Source organism: Pleurodeles waltl, chromosome 5 (genome assembly GCF_031143425.1).
Source record: "Pleurodeles waltl isolate 20211129_DDA chromosome 5, aPleWal1.hap1.20221129, whole genome shotgun sequence".
In the NCBI taxonomy this organism is placed as follows: domain Eukaryota; kingdom Metazoa; phylum Chordata; class Amphibia; order Caudata; family Salamandridae; genus Pleurodeles; species Pleurodeles waltl.
The window spans coordinates 625325009-625351827 of record NC_090444.1 but is presented as its reverse complement, the minus strand read 5'-3'; the positions used below and the strand labels follow the sequence as shown (position 1 = coordinate 625351827).

The 26819-nt window shown below is 42.9% G+C and overlaps 1 protein-coding gene across 1 annotated transcript in view; it reads left to right on the top strand.

The window, feature by feature from the left end:
* The window catches only part of LGALS8 (galectin 8), a 225922-nt gene that overhangs the window by 153893 nt on the left and 45210 nt on the right, over window positions 1–26819 (top strand). Inside the window, exon 8 of the mRNA XM_069234484.1 lies at window positions 2414–2502. Within this exon, the coding sequence (XP_069090585.1) occupies window positions 2414–2502 (89 nt within the window). The remainder of the gene's footprint in view (window positions 1–2413; window positions 2503–26819) is intronic.

Below are 26819 nucleotides of genomic sequence, written 5' to 3'. Positions count from 1 at the left end.
CCATTTCAAAACAAGGTTTAGCAAGATGGATAGTAAAATGCATCCAAACATGTTACCTTAAAGCTAAAAGACAACTCTTACTTGCACCTAAAGCACATTCCACAAGGAAAAAAGGGGCTACAATGGCTTTCTTAGGAAATATACTAATGGCTGAAATATGTAAAGCAGCTACTTGGTCAACACCACATACATTTACTAAACATTATTGTGTAGTGTATTGTGTAGATGTGTTAGCAGCACAACAAGCCACAGTAGGTCAAGCTGTACTAAGAACATTATTTCAAACAACTTCAGCTCCTACAGGCAAACCACCTCTTTTATAAGAGGAACAAGTGCCTTTTAGTCTATGCACAGCATGTGTATCTGCAGCTACACATGCCATCAAACGGAGAATGTCACTTACCCAGTGTACATCCGTTCGTGGCATGTTCCGCTGCAGATTCACATGCACCCTCCCCGGGAGCCTGTAGCCGTTTAAGTTAAATAATCACTTGTACATATGTGTGTTTATATATATATATATATATACATATATATATATTCCATTTGCGTGGACATCTCTTTTCTTTATACTCTATCACTCCTACCTTAACCTCTGCGGGAAAACAATCTAACATGGAGTCGATGCCCATGCGCAATGGAGCCGAAGAGGAGGAGTCCCTCGATCCCGTGACTAGAAAACACTTCTTCAAAGAAAAACAACTTGTAACTCTCCAAGCCCAACACTAGATAGCAGACGTATGCACATCATGTGAATCTGCAGCAGAACATGCCACGAACAGATGTACACTGGGTAAGTGACATTTTCCATATATATATATATAAATATATATATCTGTATAGAAAACTGTTCCTGCAGACAAAATATGAAACCACATTGACTAATATTATAAGGCCGATCCGAGGTCAGTACCTAACCCTGCAAAGTCCCCCTGCGCCAGGCTACCTGTGCATATTACCAGGCAGTTACTGGGCTGCGCACAATATCAGTCTCACTAGTGCAGCCTGGACACATGTGCACATGTTTACATGCAACCAGCGAAGTGCCCCTTCCCTAGCTGCATCGCAGTGGCCTTATCTTAAAAGGCAAACACTGTTGGTAAACATAAGCAGTCTATTTGCCATGTGAATACCGTGGGTGAGCCACATGTGATACTGAGACTGACCCAAAGTAAAAAGTCCAATCGGGAGATCCAAAAAGCAATTAATCTGGGCGTATTAAATGGGCTAAACCCATTTTGCAACAGGATGCCTCAATTCTTCTGTTGTTTTTCAGAGGAAACTCCCCACGTGCTATGCATGACACCATCTGAGTACAGGTCAGTAACAAAAATGTTATCAAATTGTCACTTCTCTTGGACCACACCATTCATTTATATACACCATAAGTTCTAATAAAAAGTGAAATAATTTATTTTCTTCTCCATTAAAACTCAGCCATTCATACAATCCACACTGGAAATACCACAAATGTCCCCCAAAGACGCCTAACAGCTTAATATACTACATAACTTATTTGTTCTAGCAGTACAATGCGTAATGGTAACACAATGCTAAAAAATGACAGTGCTACGTTTCGGATGTATCATTGTATTTTGTAACCACTTTCTTTGTTATGCCCACAATTGTCATCATTTAGAGTGAAAAATAATTGCTATAACACAGAGGATCATTAATTCATGGAGAAAGGACCTCTTATTGTCTCTATTTCAGATTACACCCATGCGTAACATCCTAAGGTGGCCCGTCCACCAAGCCTTCAAATATATCATATCATATCATGTTTTTAATTAAACTATGGGCTAAGAGACTGAGGATGTCTATTTATATTATTTTAACACATCCCTTCACTGCTGCAGTTCATTTAGTCCATCTCTACTATTCTAATTGAACACCATGCTATAAGAATATGGGGTTTAATGCTTGAGACCCGGGGTATGCCTTTATATTCTCGAGGAGGCCCTTCACTGCTGCTTTTTCATACATTCTGCCAGAAGAGGAAGCCTGCTGAAGAATAGCAGTGGCGATATATGTTAATGGCAGTTTGTGAAGAGGTATCACCTAACCACATCAGAGACTGGCTGTATGGATTGTTTTAGTGTTTTGAAGTAACCCCAGTGATCCCAAAAGACCTAGCTCAAGTGGAAGGGACTATGTAGTACTGAGGAGCCCAGCTGCTTCTGAATATAGCCTTTTAAATGCAAAATAGAGAGAAGAGAACCTGCTTCTGAGTGTAGACGGTTATGCAGTGGACTGCAATGTGCCACTTAACCATCCTTGTAAGTAATATAAAACAGATATGTAGTTCACCATTTTGTTGCCAAGGTACATTTAATGTATTTCACTACATACGTATGTTGCTGTAATGTATATATATATATATATTGTGGTTTAAACATGCCTTTGTTTTCAGGAGATCCCATACACAGGCATGCTTAGCAAACCAATGGCTCCTGGGAGGACAATTGTGATCAAAGGTGAAGTGAACAAGTATGCAAACAGGTAAGTGTATATTTTAATTGACAGTTTTTGATGTGCGGTCTATTTTTATAAACTACTTAGCTGCTTGTTATTCTGATTCTGGGTTAAATAACGGCAATAATAAAAGAATTGTTAAAAAGTAAATTGATGACTTCTGAGTGCGCTTCACTACTTCATATATTTGGTTGATGACTTTCTGTAGCATCACCTGTCGCCTTGCGCCTTACCTCAGAGCACTTTGGCAATAAGAGTGGAAATAATTACATGGCATCAAGTTGAGGGGGATGGCAGCTCTTAGGGGAAGAGAGTTGCTACTCCAAGAATACCAACAGGGAACTAGAGGACCAATATACTATTACCTTACACTGCAAATTGTCCATTATCAGCAGGTCCCAATGTGACCCGCTTAGTCAATATTAATTAGGGCGGTCACATTTTGCAACTCTATGAATGGCTGTGAATGCAGGGATGGAAGTTTGCAAGGAATAGCAGATCTCCATCTCTGCATTTGCTTTCTCAAACTGGAAACTTTTTTTTTCTATGCAGCCAATAAAGGAACAGGTACTTTAAAAATACAGTTCACAATTGGAAAGACATCAGAGGGAGCAGGCAGTGGTCTTCTGTACCTCAGGGCAGCAGTGGGTGTGGCTGACACTGAAAGGTCAAAATTACTATTGTAACTCCAGTCCTAGAATATTTGGAGAAAAAGCAACTTTTCCCCAAACATTCCACTTAACTTATTTAGGTTTATTTAGAATTCCAACTCCAGTCCTCGAATATTTGGGGAAAGTTATACATTCCCCAAGTATGTTTAGGAATGGTTGAAAGTTAGTAAATTTGACTGCCAGAGAATGCTGCCCTCAGGGTGCAGCTTAAGGCAAAAAACTAGGAATAGCATATAGGTTGGAGGCATACGCATGACGGATAGGCACATCTACTGTTGGTCAGTGCAATTAATGTGACATACAACTAGCTGTTCGATTGAAGAGAGTACTACACTTTCTATTTATGCAACCCAACTAAATGTATAAGTGTGGGCTTTGATGTACCAGGATTCCTCCTTAGCTCACTAATACTCGCTACACTCCCCTTCACAAGAGAGAGTCCAGGGTAATTGTTGTAAGGCTCTTCTTTGGATAGGATTGGATGGCACATTGTTGCATGAGACACCATTCTGGTACAATCAGCAGTACTTCCTGGCTTTCAAGCCACATGTAAGGATCTCATGTTATGAGATACCTGGGAAGGGGGCATATAAAGTCTTTCTGGTACTTAGTGAGGAGTTGCAGACCCATAAATCCTTTAGAGATATATATGTCTGAAGCCGAAACATGTCTTAGAGCTATACTAAAAAGAGTTAATGCACTGTCCCAATTTCCACCTATTTGAGCCAAAGTGGTAATAAGTTAAGTAGGTAAAACCAATATCAATTTAATTTGCCAAACCTTAATGATCAATGCAATCGGTTTGGAGATTTGGGCCCACTACACAGGGAAGAATGGATGGAAGTAAAAATGACCCCTGAAGAACTGGCTATATTAACCAAGCTGCACTTTATCGAATTAAAAATTTTGATAGAGTCTGAAATACACCGGAATGCCTTTGGAAAATGGGTAAGAGATAGTCCCCCACCTTAGTCCCCCAACTGATTTTTTCAGAGCACTTGGGGCAAAGAGGTGCTTCATGGCTACTAAAAAAGTTTTACATGTATCCTATTACACATATTGGCCTGGCCTGTCGATCTCTCACCAAGGTTAGGACTACTGGATGTAATGAACGACTTGTGTGGCCCTGAGGTTTCTCTTGATCAAGTGAGATATTGCTAAATATTCGAGATCTGATAAAGCCCCTCCAGTGAAGGAATGACTGAGGACCATGAACCAGTGCTCCTTAATAGAAAAAAGGTATACCATGAACAAGGTTGTCCTCAGAAACATATGATAATTTTGGAACCGTGATAGTGCACTTTAATATCTCACCATGTTCCACACCCTGTTTGCACATTTCTGAGACTTTAGGATTATTTTTGTTCACATGAATATTGGAAATCAAATATTTTTCGTACTACTGCACTTACTAATAAAGGTAAATGCTGTATAAAGTTAGCTGTTTGCCATGTGAAAATGGCTGAAAAGTTGTTTTTCTTAAAATGTTATTAATCAATGATTATTAGAAAAATCAGAAAGAAATCAGGGACACATTTGTGATAAATTACAAAGAAATATATCCCGGGAACAATCCAACCAGAAGCCAAATAGTGAAACAATAATTGGGCAGTGCAGAACTACTAGTTACGTCTGAGCGCGACTAGATGCAGAAAGCACCTTCAAAAAATTAGACACATTATTGGATATATAGTTAACTCAAAAGCCCGAAAACTGGGCAGTCTTACATAAGCACTTAATCAAATATTTAGCATTTCAGCATTGTCATAAGAAGTCAACTAGTCCAGATTCAAGGACATCAGCTACATTTTTTATATGCGGTATGGAAGATAAAAATAATAAGTTGCCTAGCTCTTATTTCCCTATATCCTTACTGAATGTGAATTTGAAGATTCTCATGAAAATGATTTCCTACATTTTAAGAAGCTTCATCACTTTATTTGTGGGATATGATTACCAAATGTTTATAATGAGTAGACGAATTGATCTGCAGATCTCTATGATAATGCCAATTGATATTGCGCAAAGAAAACATCACTTGAGCCAGTAAGTGTCAATGTCAAGCAGGCATTTGACTGGGATTGTTCAAATACATATTAGGGGTATGATGGGCGTAACTCGCATAATTCTATTAAGCATTATCATTCAGAATTATCTAAAGATTACACAAGATTACACAGAATTACACGAGAAGAGCAGTTCTGCTTTTAGCACTGTTTTCTTAGCGCAAAAATGCTCCATTGTATCTAAAGTGGAGTTGAACATGCGTTTTGTACTAAGAAATAGTGCTAAACGCAACAGAACATGAATGGCAGCGCAAGCAGTTGCTCGCTTCGCTAATGTGCACTTGGGGTAGAATTTTTCCCCAACCTATTCCTGCCATTTAGCATTAGTTTCTTAGGGCAAAAAGCAAACCTTGCATCCAAAATGAGTATGATGATGCATTTCGGTCTACGAAAATAGCACTAAATGTAACAGAACATGAAAAGCAGGGCGAGCAGCCTCTTGTACTCCCCACTTATGCTCTCAAGGTAGGATTTGTTCCTGCAGATTACTCTTAGTTTCAGAAGAAGGGGTCTAAATTGCGTTATTTTCAGGTGTAATTAATATTATGTCCAAGCTGGTAAATATGTGATACTTTGAGGAAATAAAATTGTCAGGTAATTATACTAGAATAATTCAAGCCATGCTTAGTACCCTTGCACCTAAGGTATCATTAAATGGCATCGTCTCTTAAGAACTCTAAAATCAATAGGAGTACTAAACTAAGATGCCAACTCTCTCTGTTGTCGTTCACTCCTTATCTGTAGAGTGTCATGGAAATACTTACAATAAATAATATATTGAAAGTTAAGGTACTAGAAAATAAATGATCATTGCTTTATATGTGGGTGATTTATTTAATTTACTTTACTTTGAGGTTTTACAAAACACAGACTGAGTGAAAAGGGACATCAGAGTGCTTTACACATGAGTAGATAGATGCCTGAAGTTCTAATTCACAATGATATACAAGTTCCGCGACCGCTATTTAGAAGTAGAGATCATAAACGTCAATTCACCAAAATGCCAAGAGCGGAAGTGACATCACACGCTCTTTGACCTTCAGTTTCATTCACACACACATTTACACATACACATATTCACACACTATCTCACACACACACTCACCCTGAAGCCCACAAACAGCATGCATTTAAAATAATTTTATACGTGCCTCAGCTGCCAGGGAGGGTCATAATCCAGCTAATTGTATTTTTATTACACCAATAGAGAATAATAAACAATATGTATCATTAGTGTAATTAAAATAAATGAGAGAAAACCACGAGAAAGGAGCCTCAACCGACGTCAGCAAGTACGCACTGTTATTGTGCTCCTGGCATTGATTTTGCCACTTTTGAAGTTAGGGGTCACAAAGACAGTGCCAGGGGTCGCAAGGGGCAAGCCAGGGTTCACAGCCGCAACCCCTGCTGACCCCTATATGATGTCCAATAGGAAAGATACATTTCCTTCATATTTGGTGAAGTTCATGTTATGTACATAAAAATGAGTTATACAAGATATATTTGTGCACAATGGATGGCTTAATAAACCTCAGACCATGGGAGGAGTGGGAAGAGGCCCGTTTCTCATTGCTACCTTACATGAGTGCCAGAACCAACTTCTAGTACAGGATACGTAAATTGGCACACTCATAAAATGCTCTCTATAGCTTGTGAAACAAAACTGGGGTAGTCTGTGGCCAATCCGAGGCCTTTACTAAATTAGGTTTCAGAAACGTACAACAGATTTGCGAGGGGAGCACCTAATGACACATACAATAATTTTCATTCCATAACTTATTATATTCATACATTTTATTAAATCATTTCATATGAAAGAACATCTAGACACAGTCAGACACCATTTATCAAAAGTATACACCCACGGTGCGGTATTCAAGAACAATTTTAATTGATTAGTGCGACCAAACAGGATTCTCTTCATATCAAGAATGCATTCTCGAGTAAAATATTGAACATACGAGGAGTGATTGATTTTTCTGAACTGCAACACATACTATTTCCAGTTATCTTTTTTTGGGGGGCTATTGAAAAATGTATGATGGTGTACAAGGGATTTGTTTTGAACGCTTAATTTGTGGTATTAAAAAAGTAGTAAAACCATATTGTTGCTCTGAATAAAACAGGGTATGTTGTGATACAAAGGAGAAAGCATGCTATCAGGCAACAAAGCACAATTGCAGAATAAAAGAGGAACATCAGGTATAAAATATTATTGCTCATGCACTAGGAAGGTAAATTGCCATAGTAAATCTCATTTAATCTATATATAGAAGGGAGGAGGAAAGAGAGATTTCCAGGCTGGGGACTGCAAGTCCCACGATTCCAGAAACCTCCAGGGTGGAGTGCTATATAGTGCCATGAACAGTCCAACTGCGCGAGCTGCATGCAGACCTCTCCTTTGCCAAGGGCGGGGCTTGTCTTTGCCTGTCATGGCCTGGTGGAGGCTGAACTGGCCATTCCTCTTGGAGTTTTATCCGGAGGTCTGCTTCAATTAACTGGTGAGAGCACTGAGACCTGTATTGTAGTGCTTTATTTTATGCTGCCCTCACTAAACTCCTGGCCCTTGATTACCTACTAATTCCTATTTGAATGTGGGGTTGGTTCTGTCACCACAAACTATTTTGTTGGATTCCATTCTCTTATTAGCAGCATCGACACAAGGGGGAAGAGGAAGGCAGCCGTTATTTCCTAAGACGTTAAATAGCCCAAAACACTTGTTAAATCATCTTGGAGTGACTGCTCCTCCTGGGAGATAGATGGCCTCATAGGGGAAGTGTAAGTAATATTAAATTCAGCTAAAGATTGGTGCCATGCCCCTCCGGTAAGCCACTTGCAAAGCTATTAGAAAAGAGATCCAACCATCCTCGCCCTACAAGGTGTAAAGCCCTCACATGTGTCGTGAGAGGAGCAGCAAATGAGGTGCAACTGGGGTCTAATCCACCGCCACATGCCCCAATGCCGTGTGAGCCAACAGTTGTATGTAATAACAGATTTAGGGGCATATTTATACTTTTTGGTGCAAAACTGCACTAACACAGTTTTGAATCAGTTTTGGGCCGGCTCACACCATTCTTGAGCGCCAGCCGGGCACCATATTTATGGAATGGTGTCAGCCAGGGCAAAGGGTAGGCTAGCGTAGAAACAAAATTACATTATCTGGGTGGGAGTGGCGGTATGAGAGAAGGGTTTTTTGCTCCAAAAAATGACATTAGGCAGGTTAGAGTAAACACATAACTGACTTTAACCAGCCTAGCTTCATTTTCTGATGCAAAACCATCCATACCACATGACTCCTGTCTTAGAAAAGACAGGAGTCATGCCCACCACCCCAATGGCCAGCACAAGGGACCAGGGTCCCCTGGACATGGCCATTGCACCTAGTGCCATGAAGGGGGCCCATTTCAGTACCCCTAATGGCACTTAAAAAAATAATACTTACCTATACTTACTCCAGTATTGGAACTTTCATAGATTCACATGCTTGAATCCTTCCCCGTCGTCGAGATGGGAGCCCCGGTACATCAAAACAGCTATATATACAGGCTACTGCAAAGAAAAAAGGCCTAAGCCTTCACTTTAGTAGCCTACCCTCATCATTATGAGCAAAAGGACTGAAACAAGGCCCAGCCAATCAGGCTTCTCCCTCTAGAACCCTCTTGAGAAGAGCTCCCTTCCCTCAGATTTTCTACCGCACGACCTGCTAGGGAGTCTCAGTCATCACTTCAGAGAAGTTCATTCTCGCTGTTTTTCTTCAGAAAAAGGATTTTCTTCAGCAAGTAAGGTGTCTTCTTCTTACCTTGCTAAAGAGAACTCTGTTTTGGAAAGAATTCACCATGTCCGATAAAGAGAAGAAAAGCCTTTTCAGAGCCTGTAAGACCTGTGGGAAAAAGAGGCTTCCCTCTGAGGACACCTCACAAGGACTGTATTTACTGCCTTTACCCTGACCATGTGGCCTAAGACTGAAAGGTCTGCAGGTCCTTCTCTAACAAAACCCTCAAAGACTGAGAGGGTAGATGCTAATTTAGCTCCAGAAACTGAAGTCTAGATCTAACCCAGTGTCTGGCTCTGACACTAAGGAATCTACAACTTCCTCCAGAAAGCTACAGAAAAGAGGCAGATCTCCTCAACCTCACTCAGAAGATCTTCCTAGAAAGGCTCACAAGAAATCCAAAAGGGTATCCTCTAAACCTGGAAGTCCTTCCAGTCCTCCTCACAGCAGTTCTGTTTCTTCAAAAAGGCACTCAAAAGAAAGATCTGTATCCTCAGAGCGCAGCAAAAGAGCCTTTTCTGAGTCTCCAACACCACCTCCTGTGGTGAAACATGTTTTTAAGAGGCCATCCGGAAAATCTACGACGAAGACACCGTCGTCATCGTCGACGAGAACACCGTCGACGGCGGTGTCTGAAGGTGTCTGCACAACATCATCGTTGACTGCTACTACTTCTACAATCTCTATGGAGTTGTCCTCTTCATCGACGATCGTGTCGACGACGTCCTCGTCGACGGCGTTCATGGTTGCCTCGCCCATCGCCTCTCCTTCATCCATGTTGATGTTGACTCTACCATTGTTGTTATCCTCGTCGACGAGAATTTCTCCATCGATGTCTCCGGCGACGACTCCAGCGGTGACGCTGATACCGTTGACGATGCTGTCGACGATGCCGTTGGTGATGCCGACGAGTGTACCGTCTACATTCCCGTCGACGATGTCATCCATGTTACCGTTGACAATGCCGTTGGCGATGCCGTCGACGAGGGTTAAGACACACAAGAAGTCTTCTTTCCTTTCACCGTTGGTAACATCTCCAGGTAGAGTTTCAGGCTTGGTGCCTACGCATCTGCTGGAGCAAGAGGACTCAGATGATGAGGGACCTTTCGGGGTTGCTCATAGCCCATCAGAACTGCATGTCAAGTGCCAGGATCTAGAGGAGGACACCCGGCATGATCCGCATTTTTACTACCCGCAATCCCACCAGTATCCTTATCAGGAGCAGATGGTTTCCTTGCCAGGATCACTCATAGCTGATCTACAGCTTATGTTGGACGACTACAGAAAGTGGTTTCCACCAGCTGGCTTGGAAGTTCAGCAAGCTGTTGCATCCTCTATACCTTCTACCCCTGTCCATCCAGGAATCCAAACATCCCAGGGACCGCCACAAACACTGGTTTCCATTCCTGTGCAGGATTTGTCCTCCTCTGAAGATGATGATGATGATAGAGAGGAAGGAGAGTTGCCGGACGCAATAACTGAATGGGATGACTATCAAATTCCCACTCCGTCTTCTCCCTCTCCGGTTCCTGTAGATTCCCCTCTGGGTGACATCGGCGGTTTCCACAACCTGCTGGAAAGAGCTGATAAAAGATTTGAGTTGCCCATGCCCACAAAACAGATGGACTGTTTTTTGTATGATTTTAAGGAGCCTTTTCAAAAGTGCGTTAAATCTATGCAGATTGTGGACTATATCTGGAATGAGGGCATTAAAGTTATGAAGAACCCAGCCACGTTCACCCCAGTTCTACCTCGCCTTGATAAGAAATATAAGGCACCTGAAGATTCTCCGGCCTGCCTCACAGGCCATCCCAGACCCAACTCAGTAATTGCTCAGGTGGCTCAACACAGATCAAGGAACCTTCAGCACCAATCTCTGCCCCACCCAACAAAGAGGGTAGGAGATTAGACAATATAGGAAAACATTTTTCGTTAATGGCTTTGCTTATTATACGAGCTTCTAACTCTCTGGCTATCTTAGGCAGATATGATAGGCAGATATGGGCTGACATTGCGCCCTATTTGGATCAACTGCCTGAAGACTCTAAATCAGAACCAAAGAAAGTCTTGCAGGAAGGGGAGAGATCTTCTGCAGAAATTATAGACTTCGCTATGGACATCGCTACTACGGCTTTCCGTCAGATGGCAGGTTCTGCTGTTCTCAGAAGGCAAGGTTGGCTCCGAGCTACTTCATTTAGGCCCGAGGTCCAAAATAAGATCCTTGACCTTCCCTTTGATGGTGAAACCCTTTTTGGGAAGCACACTGATGATGCCCTTCAGTCAATCAAGACTGACACGGACACGGCCAGGTCCCTGGGTACCCTGCAGTTGAAAAGGCAGCCTTTCCGAGGAGCTCAAGGCCGTGGCTACTCGTCATACAGACCATGGTTTCAGCAGTACAGATATCCTTCAGTCTCTGCGGCATCCCATTACTTTTGTCCTCAATTCCAACAGAGAATGCCTCAACAGGCAACTTATTTGAGAGTTTCCCAGAGAGGAAAAGCTGGAATACAACCAAAAGACACAGGCTGTAGACAATGACTTGCTATCGTCTCCGGCTACAAACCTTCACTTGTGTTCAAAACTAGGGGGAAGGATTTCCCTCTACTTCCACAACTGGCAGAAGATAACATCAGACCAATGGGTCTTAAATCTCATACAGTTTGGCCATACCCTGGATTTCTTGCACTAGCCCCCTACAAAGCCTTCTCTTCCTCGAAAGGTGAAGCACTAGCATCTGCTCAGACAGGAGGTCGAGTCCATGCTTCTCAAGGGAGCTAGGGAAAAGGTTCCACATCGGGAGAGAGGAAAGGGTTATTACTCCAGATTCTTCTTAGTCCAAAAGAAACAAAAAAGTTGGCGCCCAATTTTAGACCTCAGGGATCTCAACATTTATCTAAAAAAAACAATCATTCTGTATGATCACCTTATCAGACATCCTGTCCCTTCTAAATTCGGGGGATTTCATGGCCACCCTCGATTTACAGGACACATATTTTCATATCCCTATTCATCCCTCCCACAGAAGATATCTCAGATTTGCAGTAGCTGGAGACCATTACCAGTTCAAAGTATTGCCCTTTGGCCTGAAGTCAGCTTCCAGGATCTTCACCAAGTGCTTGGCTCCAGTGGCAGCTTTTCTCAGGACGACTGGCTGGTCAAAGCCAGATCCAGATCTCAGGCGCAGAGAGCTTGTATAGAGCTGTTCACGAGCCTGGGCCTAACGGTCAATCGCAAAAAATCAGCTTTCCAGCCCGTAAGGAGAAGAACTTTTCTAAGGGCAGTACTGGACATTTCCACCAACAAGGCGGCCCCTACAGAGGACAGACGGAGAAAGCTCATCTCCCTCGCAAAGCGTTTACAAAAAAGAAAGTAAGTTTCAGTTCGCCTATTTAAGTCCCTGTTAGGGATGATGTCCTCCTGCATTCATCTGGTACCATTCTGTCGTCTAAGAATGCGACCCTTCCAGGAGCAGTTAGATCTTCAATGGGCACAAGCCATGGGGCCTTTCGACGATATTATCAGAATAACGAGGCCCATGATGCTCTCTCTAGCTTGGTGGAATCAGGAGTCTCACTAAGCGAAGGGGCTTTCTTTTCGCCCCCAACAAGCACCTTGGGTGGTAACTACAGACGCTTCTCTCGAAAGATGGGGTGCTTTCCTCCAACACCTGCAAGTAAGAGGCAAATGGAAGCCGCATCAGAAAGTCTTTCACATCAATTACCTCAAATTTAAGGCTGTTCGACTAGCGCTGTGCTCTTTTCTCCCGAAAATAAGAGGTTCCTCGGTTCTCATCCGGACGGACAACACAACGACAATGCATTACATAAACAAGCAGGGAGGAACCAGGTCTCTACTCTTATCGAGAGAATCTCAGCGCATTTAGGAATGGTCTATCAGCCACAAAATAAACCTTCGAGCGGGACATGTCCCAGGTATACAGAACATCATTGCGGATTCCCTGAGCAGATCACGGTCGTCCAACCACGAGTGGGAATTGGACCAGGAAGTCTTGAATCAGGTTTTCGCCTGATGGGGGAAACCGAACTTAGATCTCTTCGCCACCCCGCAGAATGGGAAATGCCATTTCTTCGCAAGTCGGGATCCACATCGGGGCTCTTGGGGGATTGCGTTTTCCATGGCATGGTCAGGAATTTATGCCTATGCTTTTCCTCCCATTCCCCTGATTCCAAGGGTTCTGGCAAAGATCAAGATCGAATGCTGCAAGAATTCTGATTGCTCCAGCATGGCCTCGTCAGTTTTGGTATACAGAACTCTTTCACCTCTCGCAGAGCCGCAGCATCCCTCTACCAGCTATACCCTCCTTAATTACGATGAACGAGGGCCAAGTTCTCCACCCGGATTCGGCTTCACTTCACTTGACAGCCTGGCTCTTGAACACCATGGTTTTGCGCATCTAGATTTGCCATCGGATTGCAGGGCCATTCTTGCCAGAGCTGTAGCTGAGAGTACCAACAAATGTTATCGTCTGAAGTGGAAGAGATTCTGCTCTTGGTGTGCAGGGGTCCAGGTGCACCCCTTTTCGTCATCACCGCAGCAGATTTTACCTTATCTTCTGCTCCTAGCCAAATCGGGTTTGGCGATTTCTTTGATTAAAGTTCATCTGGCAGCAATTTCCCGTTATAGGTGTACATAGAATGAGCCTCCCCTGTGGTCGGCGAGATTAATAAAACTGTTCCTGAAGGGTCTGTTCAGGTCCTTCCCTCCGGTGCGGCCTCCACCTCCTTCATGGCACCTTAATTTGGTCTTGTCTCAATTAATGAAACCACCGTTTGAACCAATCCACAAGGCAGATATAAAGTTCCTATCCTGGAAAGTCTCTCTTCTGCTCACTCTCACCTCAGCTAGAAGAGTAAGTGAAATACAAGCATTCACGATTCAGGATCCTTTCTTACAATTCAAAAAGGATAGAGTAACTTTGCGAACAAACCCAATATTCACACCTAAGGTGCCGTTCGATTTTCATATAAATCAACCAGTGATACTGAAAACATACTTTCCTAATCCATCGAAGCCAGCAGAGCAGGCTCTACACTCTTTGGATGTTCAGAGGTGCCTGAAATTTTACCTGGACAGAACTAAACAGTTTAGACAATCTAATCAGCTTTTTGTGGCTTTCAGTGCTCCACACAAGGGGCGAGCTTTATCTAAACAAGGAATTGCGAGATGGACATCCTCTGCCATTAACTATTGTCATACATCAGCAGGAAAACCTTTGCAGAATCCACCGCTGGCACATTCTACAAGGAAAATGGCTGCATCCATGGCACTTTTTGCTGGAGTGCCCATTCAAGACATCTGCAGAGCAGCCACATGGAAGTCTGTGCATACTTTTGCAAGACGTTACTGTTTGGAGGAAACTCAGCAAGGAGATATGGCGGTAGGACAAGCGGTGTTGCGACATCTTTTCCAGTAGCGGTGAGCTACTGTAAATTCTTTATTCCTTTTTGTAGGAAGTTGGCTCTGTATGTGCTATTTCAAAGTAAGGAATAGCATGCACAGAGTCCAAGGGTTCCCCTTAGAGGTAAAATAGTGGTAAAAATAGATAATACTAATGCTCTATTTTGTGGTAGTGTGGTCGAGCAGTAGGCTTATCCAAGGAGTAGTGTTAAGCATTTGTTGTACATACACATAGACAATAAATGAGGTACACACACTCAGAGACAAATCCAGCCAATAGGTTTTGTTATAGAAAAATATCTTTTCTTAGTTTATTTTAAGAACCACAGGTTCAAATTTAACATGTAATATCTTGTTTGAAAGGTATTGCAGGTAAGTACATTAGGAACTTTGAATCATTTCAATTGCATGTATACTTTTCAAGTTATTGACAAATAGCTACTTTAAAAGTGGACACAGTGCAATTTTCACAGTTCCAGGGGGAGGTAAGTTTTTGTTAGTTTTACCAGGTAAGTAAGACACTTACAGGGTTCAGTTCTTGGTCCAAGGTAGCCCACCGTTGGGGGTTCAGAGCAACCCCAAAGTCACCACACCAGCAGCTCAGGGCCGGTCAGGTGCAGAGTTCAAAGTGGTGCCCAAAACGCATAGGCTAGAATGGAGAGAAGGGGGTGCCCCGGTTCCGGTCTGCTTGCAGGTAAGTACCCGCGTCTTCGGAGGGCAGACCAGGGGGGTTTTGTAGGGCACCGGGGGGGACACAAGCCCACACCGAAATTTCACCCTCAGCAGCGCGGGGGCGGCCGGGTGCAGTGTAGAAACAAGCGTCGGGTTTGCAATGTTAGTCTATGAGAGATCAAGGGATCTCTTCAGCGCTGCAGGCAGGCAAGGGGGGGCTTCCTCGGGGAAACCTCCACTTGGGCAAGGGAGAGGGACTCCTGGGGGTCACTTCTCCAGTGAAAGTCCGGTCCTTCAGGTCCTGGGGGCTGCGGGTGCAGGGTCTTTTCCAGGCGTCGGGACTTAGGTTTCAGAGAGTCGCGGTCAGGGGAAGCCTCGGGATTCCCTCTGCAGGCGGCGCTGTGGGGGCTCAGGGGGGACAGGTTTTGGTACTCACAGTCGTAGAGTAGTCCGGGGGTCCTCCCTGAGGTGTTGGTTCTCCACCAGCCGAGTCGGGGTCGCCGGGTGCAGTGTTGCAAGTCTCACGCTTCTTGCGGGGAGCTTGCAGGGTTCTTTCAAGGCTGCTGGAAACAAAGTTGCAGCCTTTCTTGGAGCAGGTCCGCTGTCCTCGGGAGTTTCTTGTCTTTTCGAAGCAGGGGCAGTCCTCAGAGGATGTCGAGGTCGCTGGTCCCTTTGGAAGGCGTCGCTGGAGCAGGATCTTTGGAAGGCAGGAGACAGGCCGGTGAGTTTCTGGAGCCAAGGCAGTTGTCGTCTTCTGGTCTTCCTCTGCAGGGGTTTTTCAGCTAGGCAGTCCTTCTTCTTGTAGTTGCAGGAATCTAATTTTCTAGGGTTCAGGGTAGCCCTTAAATACTAAATTTAAGGGCGTGTTTAGGTCTGGGGGGTTAGTAGCCAATGGCTACTAGCCCTGAGGGTGGGTACACCCTCTTTGTGCCTCCTCCCAAGGGGAGGGGGCCACAATCCTAACCCTATTGGGGGAATCCTCCATCTGCAAGATGGAGGATTTCTAAAAGTTAGAGTCACTTCAGCTCAGGACACCTTAGGGGCTGTCCTGACTGGCCAGTGACTCCTCCTTGTTGCTTTCTTTGTTCCCTCCAGCCTTGCCGCCAAAAGTGGGGGCCGTGGCCGGAGGGGGCGGGCAACTCCACTAAGCTGGAGTGCCCTGCTGGGCGGTGACAAAGGGGTGAGCCTTTGAGGCTCACCGCCAGGTGTCACAGCTCCTGCCTGGGGGAGGTGTTAGCATCTCCACCCAGTGCAGGCTTTGTTACTGGCCTCAGAGTGACAAAGGCACTCTCCCCATGGGGCCAGCAACATGTCTCTGGTGTGGCAGGCTGCTGGAACTAGTCAGCCTACACAGACAGTCGGTTAAGTTTCAGGGGGCACCTCTAAGGTGCCCTCTGGGGTGTATTTTGCAATAAAATGTACACTGGCATCAGTGTGCATTTATTGTGCTGAGAAGTTTGATACCAAACTTCCCAGTTTTCAGTGTAGCCATTATGGTGCTGTGGAGTTCGTGTTTGACAGACTCCCAGACCATATACTCTTATGGCTACCCTGCACTTACAATGTCTAAGGTTTTGTTTAGACACTGTAGGGGTACCATGCTCATGCACTGGTACCCTCACCTATGGTATAGTGCACCCTGCCTTAGGGCTGTAAGGCCTGCTAGAGGGGTGTCTTACCTATACTGCATAGGCAGTGAGAGGCTGGCATGGCACCCTGAGGGGAGTGCCATGTCGACTTACTCGTTTTGTCCTCACTAGCACACACAAGCTGGCAAGCAGTGTGTCTGTGCTGAGTGAGAGGTCTCCAGGGTGGCATAAGACATGCTGCAGCCCTTAGAGACCTTCCTTGGCATCAGGGCCCTTGGTACCAGAAGTACCAGTTACAAGGGACTTATCTGGATGCCAGGGTCTGCCAATTGTGGATACAAAAGTACAGGTTAGGGAAAGAACACTGGTGCTGGGGCCTGGTTAGCAGGCCTCAGCACACTTTCAATTGTAAACATAGCATCAGCAAAGGCAAAAAGTCAGGGGGCAACCATGCCAAGGAGGCATTTCCTTACACTTTTCCTGCCAGCCCAGTCTAATTTGTGAACATTGCATAAGTTTGTTTTTCTTCCTTCACGGCTCTCATATTCATAGTTTATCCTGTTTTAACGTACCGTAAGATTTTGCTGATATAAGGATTTTCCAAGGTGTGTGTGTGTGTATATATATACATATATATATATATATAGGTGTATGGGTTTGTATATAGATGCATTCGTGTGTACATGTATCAATAACTATACGTATGGTTTAATGTTATACAATGTGCTTCGTTACTGGTTGCTATTCTGATTCAAGCATGTGAATCTATCAAAGTTCCAATACTGGAGTAAGAAAATAAGTTACTTACCTGTAACTGTAGTTCTCCAGTATTGGAATCTTTAATAGATTCACATGCAACCCTCCCTCCTCCCCTGGGAAGCTCACCTTCTCCTGTCTTCTTCAGATACTCTTATACTCGTGCTTGAGAAAATCTGAGGGAAGGGAGCTCCTCTCAGGAGGGTTCTAGAGGGAGAGGAAGCCTGATTGGCTGGGCCTTGTTTCGGTCCTTTTCCTCATAATGATGAGGGTAGGCTACTAAAGTGATAGCTTAGGCCTTTTTTTCTTTGCAGTAGCCTGTATGTATAGTTGTTTTGATGTGCCGGGGCTCCCATCTCGACAACAGGGAAGGATTCAAGCATGTGAATCTATGAAAGATTCCAATACTGGAGAACTACAGTTACAGGTAAGTAACTTATTTTCTTACCTGGGATGGGGTCCCCCATCCTCCGATGTCCCTCTGGTGTGGGTGGGCGTGTCCCCAGGGCCTGAGAAGGGCACCTGTGGGCTTATTCCATGGTGTTCCATCATGGAAATAAGCCCACAGGTCCCCTAACGACTGCCCTGACCCAGGCATTAAATAATGATGCAAAGCAAGCTTTGCACCATTATTTGACCCCTTCTCCCCCCGTGCGTGATTTTTGCACGGGGGATAAATATGGCGCTAAGGCCATGGAGTCATTTTTTGCACTGGAACGCCTACCTTGCATCTCATTGATGGAAGGTAGGTTTCCATGTTAAAAAAATGACTTTAACTCCATAACTTTGGCCCTAGACGTGGAATGAAACTGCAACACAATTGTATAGTTACTGTACAACTGTACAACAAAATTACAAAAAAGATATTAGCCCGTCCCTACAAAATATATCATGTTAGGACCCTAGGAACATCATTGTATGGGGCTGAGTTATGGGGCTACACTATGGTCCTCAAACTTATCGAGTGTTTTAAGAAATTGGGTTGCTGTATGAGGAAGGTGGAACCCTTCGAGCTGCAACCACAATTCTTCTCCGGGTGAAGTCACAAGCAAACCCTAAATTAACCTGTGCTCAACCCTTGCGAAGCTTGGAACAGAGCAGACAGGTTTAAATCAGAGGCAATGTGTAAAGTATTTTATGCAATACTTTAAACAGTAACACAGTGAAAAACATACAACGAAAGGAGCCCACACCATATTTAGAAACATAGGGTAATTTTTAATAAAAACAAGACCAAAATCCCCAAAATACAATCAGTAGATCCAGAGATGTGTGAATAGCACCAAAAAGCCGAAAACACCAATCACAGCTATCTGGTCGTGCAAGACCAGGAGAAAACCACAAGTTCAGGCCGACTGCAATGGAACGCGGGTCGTATACAGGGACCAAGTTAGTCCCTCTGAAAAGTTACCTTTTCAGTCAATTGCAAAGAATCCCTTTCGCAGTGTAGGGGGCCACGAGGAGCAGGAAAGCCTTGTGGATGGTTGCCAATGTTGTGCGAAGGGCAGGCCTGGCATCACAGACAGGCATTGCTGTAGCATGAAGATCCTGATGTTGTCACCAGTGGCGCTCTCTGCAAGCAGCCAATGTAGTAGTGCAAAGGAACTTCATAGAGCTGACCGAACTTTGAGTTGGCAGGCTGTGCAAGTGACAAGGTTTTGGTGTCAACAGTCCCGTTCGCAGCCATGAAGACCCCAAAAACTTAAATTCAGCCTGAAGCCACACCAAGGGTACTCGAATTAAGAGGCACCACGTGGGGGACAGGAGGCTTGCTCCAGATGGATCTGGGAGCAGGTTCAGGTGGTTGGGAACCTGTTATGTCCCTGTGGCTCTAAACAGGAGGCCAGCAGATTAGCCCTTGGAGGCACTCTGGGAGTCCTGGGTTCAGGTGCAGTTCCAATCCCTCTGAGACAGGCAGAAGGCCAGCAGGGCAGCAATTTATCAAGGGACCAGTACAGTAATGGCAGTACTTTCAGAAGAAACAGCAGTCGTTCTTTCTGCCAGAGTATCCACAGATCCAGAAACATACTGAAGAGTTGTTGTCTGAGGTCCAGTATGTACACCCAGCTGTGCTTTTGAAGTGGGGAAGAAGCTTCTAGAGGTTTCCTTTTGAAGTCCCCAGACATCCTGCATTCCCTGTCCTGGCTCCAGACTAACTACAGGGGGTATGCAGCCCTTTGTGTCGAGGCAGGGCACAGTCTATTCAAGTGTAAGTAGGGCAAGGACCTGCTATGCCCTCCCAACCTTCCAGGGATAGCCCATCCAGGCATACCTACGTCCCCTATTGTGTGTGGCAGTTTAGGAGGAATACACAAATCCCAACTGTCAGGTACACCCAGTCATGTGACCCCAAGAGAGGCTACATTCACTAAATGGATAAGTCAGGATAATGGCAACTTTTTCAAAGTGGCATTTTCAAATTTGTAATTCAAAACCTGACTTCAACATAAGTTGGGACTTTTCATTACAATTCCAAAGATACCAAACAGGAACTAGTTACCTGTAATAAGGTATCCCCGATGTCAGTCTATGAGAGAGGTAGGCTTGGCAGTAGTGAAAAACAAATTTAAGACTTTGAAAACTTAAAAGTGCATATCCTACCTTTAACATATACTGCACCCTGCCCTCAGGGCTGGTCAGTGTATAAAAAGGGAAGGTTTATTTTTCACAGGTCAACATGACAGTTTACAACTGCACACACAGGCTACAATGGCAGGCCTGAGACATGTTGAAAGGGCTACTTAAGTGAGTGGCACAATCAGTGCTGCAGGCCCACTAGCTAATTTAAAGCCCATGGGCACATGTAGTGCCACTTTACTAGGGACTTACACGTTAATCAAATATGCCAAATGGGGATAAGCCAATGTTACCATGTTTTAAGGAGCGAGCACATGCATTTTAGCGTTGGTTAGCAGTGGTTACATGCACTGAGTCCTAGTCGCAGAAAAAAACGAAGTCAGCAAAAATGGAGGAAGAAGGCACAAAGTTTGAGGTAAGACCATCCTAAGGTTGACAATTTTAAAAAATGATTTAATATATCTCAAGTGTCTCCCTTTTCTGTTGTAAATAGATTTGGGGCATAAACCTGTAGACCATATTATGAGATTAAGACCTTTGCTTTGCTGGCATAGACTGTGGCACAGACAAGAGTTAAGCCCATATCTAGTAGTCCTTGAAGAATTAAAGAAATTGAAATGCCATCCTAATATTCCATACAGTGTAAGGGATACGTAAAATGTATGTTATATAAATTAGAGTTACAGACCTTGGCTGTTAATGGCCTTTCGGTCACAAAGGAATTAATAAAAAACAAATATTGGGCCCACATATGTGAGGGACAGTTTCAGAAGTGCAACCACGGACGTCTCACAGACAGATTTTTGGATCACACGTGTACATCAGCCTTTGAACACTTTTAGATCATTTAGTTCAGCCTACTGCTAAGCAACTGTATATTAAATTTCAATACACGATCGTACCTACTAACCATTATTATATCAGATGGAATAAGAAACCTTGTGCTAATGACAAGTGCCTAGTGTGCAGGGGAGAGATAGTCAGTTGCACATGTGATATTTTTCAGCAGTGCATTTGCTAGTCCGCTTAGGAAATGGATTATACCCATTGTCGAACATCGGGGATAAGCCACCATGTAAATTCCTTGAAAATTTTAGGATCTAATACAAGTGAAATTATTGTCTCTAGTGTGGCTAACCTTTTATCTATCATGTTGACATTAAGAAGAAAGTACCGTATTGCGGAAGCTGCTGTCTTGACTCTTCAAACTGATTTTAATGATGTACACGTTTTGCACTATAATGTATTTTTATTGGTTTTAAACCAAAATAGTAACATTTGATTATTTGTAAATGTTGCTTATTTTATTTTTCTTTGATGTGATTGTATTTTTTGATGTGTTTTATGGATTTTACCCAAAATAAACATACAATTGATTGATATATAGAATCAAAGTCCTGACCAGATATATTTGAGTCTGAATATTATGTAGTTTGCTTTCATCATCCACATATATAGCATGTTGTCTATTAAATCATGGAGGATCTGGGTATCACCTACCACTAGGAGTCCTTTCTTTCAGCCATCAATATTTTATATATTGAACATTGTTATGTATCACTCCACCCTCCAAGAGCATTATAGTGCTTCCTAGGGCACCTAAAAGAAAATAACATTCAGTAATAAAGGAGCATGGATGGAGGAAGGATGCAACATGCATAGACAGCAAACCATTAGCTTTGGTGTGCCAAAAAGAGGCGGAACATATTGGTACAAAGTCAGAGCTTAATATGTATTAAGAAAAACTGATGTGATGCCCAAAATGTTTCTTAGAAAGGTGCCACCCACTGGCACATTCACCACTGGCACCAACCATGGCACTGTAGGTGTCGTCCTACTGTTATTGGAGCTAACATCAGACCAAAAAAGTAACCACTAGTGATTTTTTAATTGGTGGGAAATAGTTACCTTTCTCAAATAGGGCCGACTTTCAAATTTTTTAGGCTGGTTCGGGGTGGATTGTTACGTTCAATCCCCCCCCCCCCCGCCCACCACACTGGGAAATTTTGTTTAAAAAAAAAAGAAACAGGGCTAAATGGTGGATCCAATGTTTCCAAAAGAAAACTAAGGAGATATTGTAATCATTTTGTGGTGGCCAAGTATGTCTTACCTTCCTCAGGAGTAACTGGGACTTACTTTTCTTAAGAGATTTTTGAAAAATAACAAAATAGTGCTTTTCAGATTATTTTCCCTAGGGTAAGATGACGCTGCAGTTAATATATTTCCATATTTATTTCACCAATAAAAATATACTTACAGTTGAATGTTCAACGGATTTTGCCCAATTACAGTACAAAACAGTAATCTGAAAGCATTTGCATTGTAGAACAGCTTTAACAGCTGTATGTCTGTTGCTATGTAAACTTAATTACAAAATGTTTTATTTTTTTAAACTCTCCTATCCTTCAATCTACACAGCTACTGTCTTGTCATTTATGATTGACAGTAGTGAGAATCATAAAAAAAAAGACCAGTTTTCCTTACTTTTTCTATATTTAAAAATAAAAAACGGACTTTAAAACACACTGTTTCTGTCTGTATTTCTCTGTAAAAATCAGCACACAGAGAAAACTGGGAGCCTTAACTCTAATATCTTCGTCTCTGAATTTTGAATCACATTCTTTCTCTTTAATGTTGGACCCCCACCACTGTTGCACCAGCTTTTAGCTGTCCTTTTAGGATTTGCAGGTGTTAACTAGTAACACTTGCTCTAAGCTGTGTTTCTTTTTTAGGTCTTTTCATTTTTGAGACACATTATGTCCAGTCTGGGAAAAAATGGAAATTGTTTTATTGACACAAGTGTGAATGCCATAATCCTTGCAGTGTCTTTTGCGGAGGGATAGTGAGATGAGGCATTTCAAGCCTCTGTTCTTCCTAAGAGTTAAAGTTGTGGGTTCTATATGTTTCCAGTTTTCCATACTAATGGAAGGATGGATAAAAAGCAACTAGGTCAACAAAACTTCCAATCCTTCCTTTATGAGATTTATATACACTAGACCAAGATATACGATCTTGGCGGATTGAATACTCCGTCTCAAACGTGATGGGTATTTTGTCTGCCGTATTATGATCTGCATAGGAAATAATGGGGTCATAATACAGCAGACAGGATATCCGTCACGTTTGTGAGTAACCCCATCCACCAAGATCATAATAAGGCCCACAGTGTAGGTTTTTAAAACTGCATCAGAATTAAAATAAATGGTTACCCCTTACATATAGGCTCTGCTCTACATTTTGACGGTCTGCTATTTCAAACATAGGACCAATAAAATGCCTATGATCAGAATACACACCTTTGGTTATACTACTGAATATCAACGGCAACAATATTGAGATACAAGAATATCAAGGACAGAACATTGAGGGACAAAATATTGAACGGTAAGTTCATATAGTGAAGTATAGATTTACCCTTCCAAACTCCACATGACACATTTGTCCCAAGGTGGCACACCCAGAACTTTAGTAGTGTGCTCGCTTTTATATACATAAACCACTGAAGATGTAGCACTGACAGTGTTTTTTTGAAAATGAATTCTTTTTTGTACCACTGTACAAGGACCATCAATGATCTTTTCTTATCATGGTCTCATATGCTTCAAATTATTTTTCCGTACTGTAGATGACCTTCAGTCTTGTAAACGGGTAGAAACGTTGACTTGCCTATTAATGATGCTAGTTATATATTGGACTTAGGTTGACGAGTAGCTGAAGACCCTGGCCTTTAGTGAACTTTGCCAGTTATTTTGACTGTTATATTCAATGACAATATATATATATATATATTTATTTTTTTACAGATTGTTTCACTACTCATTCTATTTATTTAGCGCTATCACTGCACTGGGCACTGCTCCATTTTGTGCTCTTTTTCACTGCTTACAGTGTTCGTACAATGAGAGTACAAAATATGTTTTTGAACTAATGATGTATTGGTGTCCCTTGTAATGTTTTATTGTAACTAACTATTCTGCAGGGGACTTCTGTAAAATGGGCGTTACAAATACTATGTCAATAGCTACATTAGTATGTCACAGTCTCTCAGTCCCACAATCCAATCTTTCTAATTTTTCCGGTAATCTAGGGAAAAAAACGTTGTTACCTCAACTCTGCCCAAATTATGGAGTCCTGGCAGTTTACTTAACTCACTAATTCCTCCAAGGTTCAGCTCTCATTCAGTGTCTATTCTACTGAGGAAGGGAGCTTGCGATCTTAGGAACCTGGGCTATCTCTCAGGAGAAAAAGCATCATAGTCAGTCACTACAAATGACTGATTGGTGGAAGTTAGTGGGTGGAAAGGGGCATCATTGGAGGAAACAGTAGGTTCTGAGCAGACGATTTAAAGACAAGAGGTGGGATTTGATCCTAAACTGATGTCTTGTGACAGAGAAATTCACAGTCCTCGGTCAGCAGCTTTTAATGCTTGGGATGAGATTTACATTTCAATAACAGAAATACTGAGATATGAGAAGAGCCTTTGCTGCTTCTTTTAATGGAAAGTTGGGATACTAGTTATTTATTAAGGATTTTAAAATTTGATTGCCATCAAATTGATTCAAGAGACAATGAAGTGAAAACTAATCTTTTTGCAAAGCCAATGAAGATTTTTCCAAGCATCTGAGATGTAGTACAATGTCTTGGCTTCTGGATCAAACTATTCTTAAGCGTGCTGATGACTCTTAGGGGAAACAGTCTAGTCAGCAATGCCACATAGAAGAGATGTACTATAGCCAGTTCTGTATATTATGAAGGCTTGCAAAATGGGAGGAAGGAAGACTTGTTTCACTTTTCAAATGCATTGGAGTTGTCGATGCCAGTTAGGAGCAGCAGTCTGGGAGAGATGCTTTACTTAGCCTTACTTAACTACAGGGAAATATTCTGCCTGACTCCTAAGCTGGTATATTGTGTAAATGGCATGTAAACCTAGCACCCACCGGTAATGGAAGTAGCACAAGCAGTTAGAAAGCTGAATGCAACAAATATAAGTGGTTTGAAGTGGAGATCTTTCATGTGGAGGGTGGGATGCATGGATCTAACACCAGTATCCCATGCGCAATATGCTTAAATAGCTACATTACTTTGTGGGAAAGGTTCACCACTTTCAATCTAAAAATTACATGGACAATATAGGAAATATGTTGAACGAAACTATAGCTTCACTCTGATTCAGACCTTGTTCACAAATGTCTTCTTAAATGAATGGACATAAGTAGATATTTGTTATACTAAAGTCTTTACTCAAGCTCTTTTTGGTTTCAGAATCATATTGAAATTTAGAGGGTAGTAAACCTGCTTTTGCTAGGTCCCATGAAACCTCTTGTGAAAAAGCAAAGTTTGTAATTTAGATAAAAAGAGCCTTGTCATTTTTTGGGCTGCCGTCCACTTGAAAGCTTAAAGGTCGACTGAAGGGTTGTATGATTTCAGAGGATCAAAACAGACTCAAAAGCATCACCTAGTAGTTTATTGTGTGCAGTGGGTTAGATGCTAAACCCATCCCTGAAGCTATTACGGTTCCTTCAGTTAGATCCCATGCCTCTGCAATACCATTTTTTTAAATGTTTGTGAAGTAGTGGGATCTGCAGAGATGTATCTTGGTTCGATTGGGTAGATTTACTAAAATATTGCACAACGGAGCAAACCAAAGTTGCTGCGATGCATCACAAGGGTTAAACCAGCACAGCTATAGATCTACAAGATATGTTGCTGCTGCTCTCATCCCCAGTGCTGGTGCTCAAACAGGCTGCCAAGCCCCATGCACACTTCTTTAGCCCCATGTACACACCTTTGCACCAGAGTGGAAAGAAATGTGTGTGATATCTAGCATAGGTTTTGTAGAGGAAAGATAACCTTCCAGTACAAAATACTATGCTTAAACAAACTTGTAAGAAAGTGGGCTTTTGGTTGAGTTGGGTGGAAGCCCCATTTGAACCAACAACCACAATCCTTGTCAGGAGTAAACCAGAAAACGTTGCTAAATTAACCTGTGCTTAACCCTCTGGTAGCTTGACACACAAGCTGTCCTGCCTATCTTAGAAGCAATGTGTAAAGTATTTATGCAGCACACAAACAGGAATTAAGCAAAAACACAATACCAGAAAAATCCCAAACAATTTTTTTTTTTTAAAGTACATTTAAATAGAGAAATGGTACCAGAACAAAAAGTCCAATCTGTAGAACCAGAGATATTCAGTTTTAAATTAAAATAGCATAGCGCCTAAAAGCACAAAGCACAACTCATGGTCATATAGTCACACTAAACTGGGGGAAAGTCACAAGTTCAGGCCAACCGCAATGGAGTGGGGGTCAGATACAGGGAGCAGTTTAGTTCTGCTGATGGGTTACCTTCTGAGGCTGGCACAAAGTTCAATTCGCGTTGGAGAAGGCCCCATGGAGGAGGCTAAGCATTGCAGATGGGCATTATTATAATGCAAAGAGTCATTCAGTTGTCGCGGACAGTGGTTGCTGTAGTTTTGCATTGGTAGTCATCACGAGCTGTTGTTGTGTAGCGTGAAGTGCAGGTCTTGCATTGCCAGTTGTCACTGTAGTCGCGAAGAGCAGGTCTCACTGGAGCTTTGCATTGGCAGCCATCGTATGTAGGGGAGTCTTGGTGCAAAGGGGCCCATTCGCGGTCGCAAGGAGCCGAAACCTCAGGTTTTCACCCTTTCTTTAAAAATATACTCTAATGCCAGCCAAATGTCTAGGACCTGGAGAGGCACCACTTTGGGATCAGTGACTCACACCAGCAGAGGTCAGCAGGGTTCAGGCTGGTCCAGTTGCAGCAAGTCTCGCAGTTGCAGGGAGCCCTCTGAAGCTTGTT